General features: G+C 48.4%; 1 protein-coding gene across 1 annotated transcript in view; it reads right to left on the bottom strand.

Moving 5' to 3' along the window:
• Nucleotides 1-10,464, bottom strand: part of GNB3 (G protein subunit beta 3) — a 39,804-nt gene that overhangs the window by 8,332 nt on the left and 21,008 nt on the right. Inside the window, exons 2-3 of the mRNA XM_018567362.1 lie at nt 3,526-3,592; nt 215-253 (exon numbers count right to left, since the gene is read on the bottom strand). Coding sequence (XP_018422864.1) covers nt 215-253; nt 3,526-3,582 — 96 coding nt within the window. The 5' untranslated portion in view covers nt 3,583-3,592. The remainder of the gene's footprint in view (nt 1-214; nt 254-3,525; nt 3,593-10,464) is intronic.

The raw sequence follows: 10,464 nt of genomic DNA, 5'->3' as shown, positions 1-10,464 counted from the left end.
AGAGAGAGAGGGGGGGGGAGAGAGATGAGGGAGAGAGAGATGAGAGAGAGAGAGAGGGGGGGGACAGAGAGAGAGAGGAGAGAGAGGGGGGGAGAGAGAGATGAGTGAGAGAGAGATGAGAGAGAGAGAGAGAGAGATAGAGAGAGAGATAGAGAGAGAGAAGAGAGAGCTGAGAGAGAGAGAGAGAGAGATGGATATGGATAGATAAGAGCACCTGGTCCAGAGTTGTGTCTGCACATTGTTTTCTGGCATCCTGTAAAATAAAAGAATAATGATAAAAAATTATGTCACATCTAATAAGCGGATACTAAGATATACGACTGAAGGGGAGGACGGAGGTCAGATATACGACTGAAGGGAAGACCGGAGGTCCGATATACGACTGAAGGGAAGACCGGAGGTCCGATATACGACTGAAGGGAAGACCGGAGGTCCGATATACGACTGAAGGGAAGACCGGAGGTCCGATATACGACTGAAGGGAAGACCGGAGGTCCGATATACGACTGAAGGGAAGACCGGAGGTCCGATATACGACTGAAGGGAAGACCGGAGGTCCGATATACGACTGAAGGGAAGACCGGAGGTCCGATATACGACTGAAGGGAAGACCGGAGGTCCGATATACGACTGAAGGGAAGACCGGAGGTCCGATATACGACTGAAGGGAAGACCGGAGGTCCGATATACGACTGAAGGGAAGACCGGAGGTCCGATATACGACTGAAGGGAAGACCGGAGGTCCGATATACGACTGAAGGGAAGACCGGAGGTCCGATATACGACTGAAGGGAAGACCGGAGGTCCGATATACGACTGAAGGGAAGACCGGAGGTCCGATATACGACTGAAGGGAAGACCGGAGGTCCGATATACGACTGAAGGGAAGACCGGAGGTCCGATATACGACTGAAGGGAAGACCGGAGGTCCGATATACGACTGAAGGGAAGACCGGAGGTCCGATATACGACTGAAGGGAAGACCGGAGGTCCGATATACGACTGAAGGGAAGACCGGAGGTCCGATATACGACTGAAGGGAAGACCGGAGGTCCGATATACGACTGAAGGGAAGACCGGAGGTCCGATATACGACTGAAGGGAAGACCGGAGGTCCGATATACGACTGAAGGGAAGACCGGAGGTCCGATATACGACTGAAGGGAAGACCGGAGGTCCGATATACGACTGAAGGGAAGACCGGAGGTCCGATATACGACTGAAGGGAAGACCGGAGGTCCGATATACGACTGAAGGGAAGACCGGAGGTCCGATATACGACTGAAGGGAAGACCGGAGGTCCGATATACGACTGAAGGGAAGACCGGAGGTCCGATATACGACTGAAGGGAAGACCGGAGGTCCGATATACGACTGAAGGGAAGACCGGAGGTCCGATATACGACTGAAGGGAAGACCGGAGGTCCGATATACGACTGAAGGGAAGACCGGAGGTCCGATATACGACTGAAGGGAAGACCGGAGGTCCGATATACGACTGAAGGGAAGACCGGAGGTCCGATATACGACTGAAGGGAAGACCGGAGGTCCGATATACGACTGAAGGGAAGACCGGAGGTCCGATATACGACTGAAGGGAAGACCGGAGGTCCGATATACGACTGAAGGGAAGACCGGAGGTCCGATATACGACTGAAGGGAAGACCGGAGGTCCGATATACGACTGAAGGGAAGACCGGAGGTCCGATATACGACTGAAGGGAAGACCGGAGGTCCGATATACGACTGAAGGGAAGACCGGAGGTCCGATATACGACTGAAGGGAAGACCGGAGGTCCGATATACGACTGAAGGGAAGACCGGAGGTCCGATATACGACTGAAGGGAAGACCGGAGGTCCGATATACGACTGAAGGGAAGACCGGAGGTCCGATATACGACTGAAGGGGAGGAGAGGACAGAGGTCAGATATACGACTGAAGGGGAGGACGGAGGTCAGATATATGACTGAAATGGGAGGACGGAGGTCAGATATACGAATGAAGGGAAGGACGGAGGTCAGATATACGACTGAAGGGGAGGACGGAGGTCAGATATACGACTGAAGGGAGGGACGGAGGTCAGATATACGACTGAAGGGAAGACCGGAGGTCAGATATACGACTGAAGAGAGGGGCGGAGGTCAGATATATGACTGAATGGAAGGTCGGAGGTCAGATATACAACTGAAGGGAAGGTCGGAGGTCAGATATAAGACTGAAGGGGAGGTCGGAGGTCATATACAAGACTGAAGGGAAGGACGGAGGTCAGATTTACGACTGAAGGGAGGGACGGAGGTCAGATATAAGACTGCAGGGAAGGCCGGAGGTCAGATATACGACTGAAGGGAAGGTCGGAGGGCAGATATAAGACTGAAGGGGAGGTCGGAGGTCATATACAAGACTGAAGGGAAGGACGGAGGTCAGATTTACGACTGAAGGGAGGGACGGAGGTCAGATATAAGACTGCAGGGAAGGCCGGAGGTCAGATATACGACTGAAGGGAAGGTCGGAGGGCAGATATAAGACTGAAGGGGAGGTCGGAGGTCATATACAAGACTGAAGGGAAGGACGGAGGTCAGATTTACGACTGAAGGGAGGGACGGAGGTCAGATATAAGACTGCAGGGAAGGCCGGAGGTCAGATATACGACTGAAGGGAAGGTCGGAGGGCAGATATAAGACTGAAGGGGAGGTCGGAGGTCATATACAAGACTGAAGGGAAGGACGGAGGTCAGATTTACGACTGAAGGGAGGGACGGAGGTCAGATATACGACTGCAGGGAAGACCGGAGGTCAGATATACGACTGAAGGGAAGGTCGGAGGTCAGATATAAGACTGAAGGGGAGGTCGGAGGTCAGATATACGACTGAAGGGAGGGGCGGAGGTCAGATATACGACTGAAGGGAGGGGCGGAGGTCAGATATACGACTGAAGGGGAGGACGGAGGTCAGATATACGACTGAAGGGGAGGACGGAGGTCAGATATACGACTGAAGGGGAGGACGGAGGTCAGATATAAGACTGAAGGGAAGGTCGGAGGTCAGATATACGACTGAAGGGGAGGACGGAGGTCAGATATACGACTGAAGGAAAGGTCGGAGGTCAGATATACAACTAAAGGGAAGGTAGGAGGTCAGATATACGACTGAAGGGAAGACCGGAGGTCAGATATACGACTGAAGGGGAGGACGGAGGTCAGATATACGACTGAAGGGGAGGACGGAGGTCAGATATAAGACTGAAGGGGAGACCGGAGGTCAGATATACGACTGAAGGGAGGGGCGGAGGTCAGATATACGACTGAAGGGAGGGGCGGAGGTCAGATATACGACTGAAGGGAAGGACGGAGGTCAGATATACAACTGAAGGGAAGGTCGGAGGTCAGATATAAGACTGAAGGGGAGGTCGGAGGTCAGATATAAGACTGAAGGGGAGGCCGGAGGTCAGATACAAGTATTGAGCAGTAATCTATATAACACAATGATAAAAGGCGACATCAGTATAATAGAAAGAATAAATGTACCGCTATCTGCTTCTTCAATGCTTCCGCTTCCTGGCGTAACTCCTCAAGTTCGCCCATCCTGAAAGCACTGCGGCGACACAGAGACACAGATCAGGGTGTACAGGTCCTGAGAATCAGCAAGAGAGGGAATAACATTAACGGACAACTTCAAGAGACTTCCCTCTTTATTCTCATCAAATCTCCCAAATGTAGAGATGATCTCACATGCTGCACATTGTAATACAGAAACATAGTAACAGAAAGCTGGAATAGATCAAACGGTTTATTTATAAACAACTCACAGCGCTCTCTTCACTCTGCCAATATCTGCGAATGTTCGTTTTGAGGGAATAATACAACAGATGAACTTTCTCAGTATGCTTTTTTCCCGGTTCGAATGTACCGTTGTAAAATAACATTGTGGCCACTAGATGGAGCTCAGGAGCATAATAAATCAATACTTGTTTACTTTACTCCTCAGCCCCATCTAGTGGCCATCATTTATCATTACAACATGCTACATGTGAACTGGGCGAAAAGGAGAACTATGAGGCGGGTGCTTTTCACTCACCTCATAGTTGTAGCCGACCTGTGACAATGAGACTGTCACAGGTCGGCTCAGTAGATCGGGAGGTGAGCGAACACATACCGGCCTTCGCTCACCTCTTGATCCTGTCACAGCTCTCTGTTGTGACGGCGGAGGAGCTGGATTCCCCTCTCCCCGCTCCGATCCTGCAACGCTGACTGGCGGAATGGACGGGGGAGGGGGCGGGTACAGCTGGCTCTGCCTCTAGATAGGCAGAGCCAGCTGTCACTCATGCAGCTGGGCGGATCTCGACATCGATGTCGGGATCCGCTCCGGCGTCTCAGTATACCGCGAGCTGTAGCTTGCGGTATACTGAGCTTAGGGTGACGGAAGGACGCTAGTTTGTGTCCTCCCGTTACCCCAAGGAGAACTATGGTGAAAAGACTTAACCCTGTGTGTGTTGTAAAGTAGTCACCGCTCCAAGCTCACTCCTGGGATGGACTACAATCTCAGGTTCAGTTTACTAATTTGTATTGAGATTGTAGTCCATCCCGGGAGTGAGCTCGGAGCGGTGACAACTTTACAACACAGACAGGGACCATGGGGAACAAAAGTGGCCCCCCTCCAGAAGGAAGGACAGTGTCAGCACCAATTCAGAGATGATTGGAGGATCTACAGCCGAGCGATACACAAATAAGATACATTGGGGGGAATTTATCAAAACTGGAGCAGAGAGAATCTGGAGCAGCTGTTCACGGCAACCAATCAGCTTCTCTCTTTCATTTTCAAATCTTAACTGAACAAACTGAAGAGAGCAGCTGATTGGTTGCCATGCACAGCTGCTCCAGTTTTTGTCTGCTCCAGTATTGATAAAATCCGCCCCAATGTTGTTAATAGTTGAGGGACTTGAATGGATTTATAAGATTTAACGCTTTAGGCTGGGTTCACACCTGGGCGTATGGAATATGCGCGTTTGCCGCGCGTTTTTACAGCGATTTGCGGTAAAAGAAACGCGCGACAGACGCGCGTTTCTGAGGGCTATCCTAATGGATACGCGCGGCAAATATGCCCCAAAGAAGTACCTGTACTTCTTTGGGCGTAGGGCGTTTTGCAGTGCTGTAAAACGCCCAGGTGGGAACCATGCCCATAGGCAATCATTGGTTTTCACATGTTGAGCGTTTTACAGCGCGTAGGAGCGCCCAGGGGTGAACCGGGCCTTAGTGTCACTTTAAGAACATCTGTTTTTGCCATTATTCACCCAAAACGAACGTTCACAGATATTGGCAGGGTGACGGTCCCCAGCAAATTGTTCATAAACAGACCCATTTGTGTGTTCCTTGTCTGGAGAAAATGCTACTTCGGGCTCCCTCCAGTGCTTGCGCTAGGACTTCAGTCTGATTGCGTGGACAGAAGGGGAGGATCTAACAGGTCTGAGCTGCGATCGCCTCCTCCATGTCTGTGTCCATCTTGGTACAGATGAAAAAAAACTATTTCTGTATTTTTGGTGTTTCCGCAAAAAAAGATGATTGTTGTTGATGTTGTTTTTTGTTTTGTTTCATGTCTTTTGTTGTTTTGTCTTTCTTCAATGTTTTGGGTTTCATATGATCTTTTTGTATATGTTTTGTTGTTTATTTGTTTTGTATTAGCGTCGTATGTTCAGGAGAAATGTTAAACACCGGCACAATAATCCATAAACGTTATCGGACAATCCAGCACTCTTGAGATGTTTGGATTTATAAAGGAGAACTATGGGGTCAGTGCTTTCCCCCATAGTTCTCATCAGGATCACGGGAGGACACAAACTAGCGTCTTCCCGTCACCCAAAGCTCAGTATACCGCGAGCTACAGCTCATTATATACTGAGACCGCCGCAGCCGGGACGGATCCCGACATTACTGTCGAGATCCACCCAGCTGTGTGAGTGACAGCTGGCTCTGCTTATCTAGAGGCAGAGCCGGCTGTACCCGCCCCCTCCCCCGTCCGTTCCACCAGTCAGCGCTGGAGGATCGGAGCGGGGAGGGGGGAATCCCTGCAGGGAGCTGTGAGCGACAGAATGATGATCGAGAAGTGAGCGAGCGCCGGTATGTGTTCGCTCACTTCCCGATCTATAGAGCCGACGTGTGACAGTCTCATTGTCACAGGTCGGCTAGAACTATGAGGTGAGTGAAAAGCACCCGACTCATAGTTCTCCTTTAACCCCCTGAGGGCAGGTTCACACCATTTTCTGGACCCGATCTGTAACGCAGGGCATTGTGTTTTGCTGCGATATTGCCGCGTTTGGAATTTTTTTTTTTTGCTTAAAATGGTCTTACAGGTGCGTTCTAGACCAGACAAAATAAGACAAGCAGTCTTTTTCTGGTCTGGTCTGGAACGGACTGCGCCGGTGGGAACAGAGACCAGAAATAGCATAGGGGTACATTGGGAAGCATTTTGGGTCCGGAAACAGTGTGGTCTGGAGATGATCCAGACATGGTGTGAATGGGCCCTGCAGCCCGTGGTGTTAAACCCCCTTCATGTCCCGGCCATTGTTCAGTGTTAAGCGCTGCGGTATCTATTCCGTCATGCAACGCTGTACTGAAATACATTTTATACAATTTTTTAGGGGCACATAGAGCCCCATGAGACTGTCACAGGTCGGCTCAGTAGATCGGGAGGTGAGCGAACACATACCGGCGTTCGCTCACCTCTCGATCCTGTCACAGCTCGCTGCCGTGACAGGGGAGGGGCTGGATTCCCCACTCCCCGCTCCGATCTGCCAGCGCTGACTGGCGGAACGGACGGGGAGGGGGCGGGTACAGCTGGCTCTGCCTCTAGATAGGCAGATCCAGCTGTCACTCACGCAGCTGGGCAAATCCCGGCACAATTGTCGGGATCCGCTTCAGCTGCGGCGTCTCAGTATACCGCGAGCTACAGGTATACTGAGCCTAGGGTGACGGGAGGATGCTAGCTTGTGTCCTCCCGTCACCCTAAGGAGAACTATGGGGAAAAGACTTAACCCCATAGTTCTCCTTTAAGTCTTTTAAATAAAATGCTTGGGGGATGCTGTTGCTGTTCTCGCTGATGCAAAACTGTCTCCGCCAATCCATGAAACTCTCATTAAAAATGTAGACTGAGCAGATAATGCAGATGTGTAAAATTATCCAGCAGCCGGACATTTTTTTATGAGTGAAAATAGGCCAAAGTTCACACGAGGCAAAGATTTTAAAAAAAAGATGTTTTACTACAAGCTTAAGGAGAGTGCAGAGGATGCAGCAGTGTAACATTGGGCAGCAGCCAGTCTGATAGTTTTAATGAGGAAGGCTAGGCCCAAATTTAATAGAGACAAAGAGCACATGATGGGGCTTTACTATAGGAAATAAGATACTGCAGAGGATACAGCAGTGTAAAATGGCCAGCAGAAGGACAGTTTTAATAAGGCATAATAGGCCTAACTAGTGTGTGCCTAACTTTTATTTTATCTATGGGGATTGTGGCAAATGTAAGTGATATCATTTGAGGTGGTTTAGCTGCATGCACACTGTTCAATGCTGCGACCTGCTGCAAACAAATGGCAGCTTAAAGAACAAATGGTCAGTAACAAGTGAATGCCCCACTTAGAGCACCCCAAACACATAAAAAGGCCCTATCGATATAAAATTAAAACACAAACCCCAACATCCCACCCATGAACCAACGTATGCCCTCCCCCCCTCCCGCCCATAAGGTAAACCCCTAAACGAATAAGGAGCTATGTAAATAAGTGACCACTGACCTCAAATCAACCACAAAATAAAATGAAAGACAAAAAAAGCCCCAATAACAATAACAACAACAACAAAGTCAGAAAATAGGTGGCTTGCCCAAAGAGCTAGCAATCACAATAACATTTGAGTTTCCTAACTGACCATAATCTCTCCCTGTGCAGTCTGTCAGCTTTCCTTACAACTGGAGTAGTGAAACCTCAACCAGCCAGCTTTGGTGAAACTCCAAATCCCATGATGTCTCTGTCCCCAGAACTCATGCCCGTGGCTGTCAGAGTCTTGCAATGCCTCATGGGATTTGTAGTTTCACTACAACTAGAGGGCCGGAGTTTGGCTTCCCCGGCCCTACAACATTTTCCAATTAGCTGCTCTGTGCCGCCCCCACCCCCCTTTTTAAAGTGGCTTAGACAAAAGCCCCCTTATAGGCCCTTCTGTGCCTGTTGGCCCTAGCTCAGTGGCCATGCAGTGCATTGTGATGTAAAGCAATTCTCCTGAGTGAATATGCAAATAAATTCACCAGGATGGTGATTCTTGAACCCGCAGGATTCACCTTGAACCCAAACCTCACCCCGAGCCGAGCTCCAGTGCTTGTCCTAGGATCGGACTTCGGTCAGGTGCTGTCTACAGGGTTAGGCCTGAACTACTATGCCCCCTCCCCCCCCATCTATGTCCACTTCTATGTGAGCGAAAAATAATTTTTGAAATTTTTTGAATTGTTTTTGATTTTTGTCTTTTTTTTATTATTTCGGGTTTATTTTCTGATGGTCAATGTGCTTTAACAATTTTTTTCGAATGATGGTGTACGATTGGCTTTAATGCGCTGCAACAATGTAACATTGTTCATTCTATAATGTATTCTATCATTAGATCTGGGACGTAATAATAAAGATCCGTTCATGATGTAGAGGGCCCCAGATTATCGTTTGCTCGGGGCCCCCACCGCTTTTATCTACTACAGGCTTGGTTTCAGTCTAGCACAAGGCCCCCAAATCCCTCCCACCACCAATGTTTGTTGTCTGCAGGCACAAGGCGGAAAGGAACGGCGGCAGCTGCAAACTCAATGGCTCGTGGTATGCAAATAGGGCATTCAAAAATCCCCAACATGTGCGTATTTTAACTGTGTCATTTTAAAGCTGGATTACTGGAGAGCGGGGTTATGGAAATGACGTATGGCAGCGTGCTGCCAAGCTAAGGTGAGGGCAGAAACAATGCTGGGGAAAACGCACAGGGTCCTCAGCAACTACGCGCTTCGAGTCATCGCTGAAGGATTGATCTGGAAGTCGTTTGTGACAAGGCTTTCACATTTTGCTGAGCCGCATTTTCATCGCAGCATTCCACCGCCATATCAGTTGGTCCTTCTTTTCTAGTGACCGTAGGAGATGTTGCGATTAGCATCCTTGCTAAATGACTGCTGAGCTCAAATCAACTACAGGGCAACCTGGCTAGTGATTAAACTGCATATTAAACATTAACCCTTGCAGTGAGGCTTTCCCCCCGCACGGGTTAGGTGCTCATAAAATATATACTCACCCGATTGTTCAGCTCGGTTCGGCCGCCTCTGCTTATGCTTCGGCTCGGCTGAGCCATAGTGACAGGCGAAGCGTGGAGGAAGGTCGGCCGAAGCCGACTGATCTCCACGCAAATGACAGCTGGGCGGAGCCATCTGTGATCTCACTGCCTGCTCCTCCCAGTTGTATTGACTGGTCATTTAGGGACGCTGATCTTTACCCTAAGGAGAACTATGGGGAAAAGCCTTTAACCCCATAGTTCTCCTTTAAACAATAACAACTGGATTGATGTCACCTCTAGCCCCGCCCAATTGCATTTATTTTGCCAGTATCTGTCAGATGCTTCATTATGCGGTGGAAGTTCGTTGCGTGCTGTCGGGTCAGGTAGAGAGATTTTCCCCTCATTTCCTGCTGACAGCAGTATCTCCAGACAGCAAGTGAAGTGAAAAAACATAAAGGAGATCAAGATTATTTCAATTGATGGTAAAACAGGTCATATAAAAACAGCAACGCGTTTCGGGGACAACTCCCCCATCACCAGGGCTCAACACAGGAGAAAGCTTGGATGGACAATGACCACACCGATCTATAGTACAACCTCTAGTAAACTCTCCTTATGGAGTAACAATGTAACAGTTGCTGAGCAGCTATAGATAACAATTGTATCTTTATCTGTATATCTAACACAATCTTCTGGACGCTGAAAAATCCCAGTATGTCTTCAGATAAAAAATTCATAAAACATTTGACATTTGTAACTCCAAAAAAGAAAGAAAAGGAAGTTCAAAGAAATTTGGGTCATGATTATAGAATAATTGTGCATAGGAGCACTTACAATTATGTACTAATCAAATAAAAATAATAATAATAAAAAATAATAATATACTTTTTTGATTTATTGTTTTATTTACAGCAACTGTTACTGTATGAGGGTTGTAACTCTGCCCCTCCCCCCATCAAAAACAATTCAAAGACATTTTTATTAAGGTTATAGAGTAATTGTGCATAAGAGCACTTACAAATATGTAATAATATCAAACTATTATTATTATACAGGATTTATATTGCGCCAGCTTGCGCAGCGCTTTACAATTACATTACAGTCAAAATGCAAGTCAAGACCAGATGGTAAGGAGGGCCCTGCCCAAGAGAGCTTGCAATCCAAAATCTAAATCTATTACAATAA

The sequence above is a fragment of the Nanorana parkeri genome, unplaced genomic scaffold (genome assembly GCF_000935625.1).
Source record: "Nanorana parkeri isolate BGI_ZX_2015 unplaced genomic scaffold, ASM93562v1 scaffold1037, whole genome shotgun sequence".
Taxonomy (NCBI): Eukaryota; Metazoa; Chordata; class Amphibia; order Anura; family Dicroglossidae; genus Nanorana; species Nanorana parkeri.
Note: the sequence above shows the minus strand (reverse complement) of the source record. Positions and strands in the feature narration are given on the sequence as shown.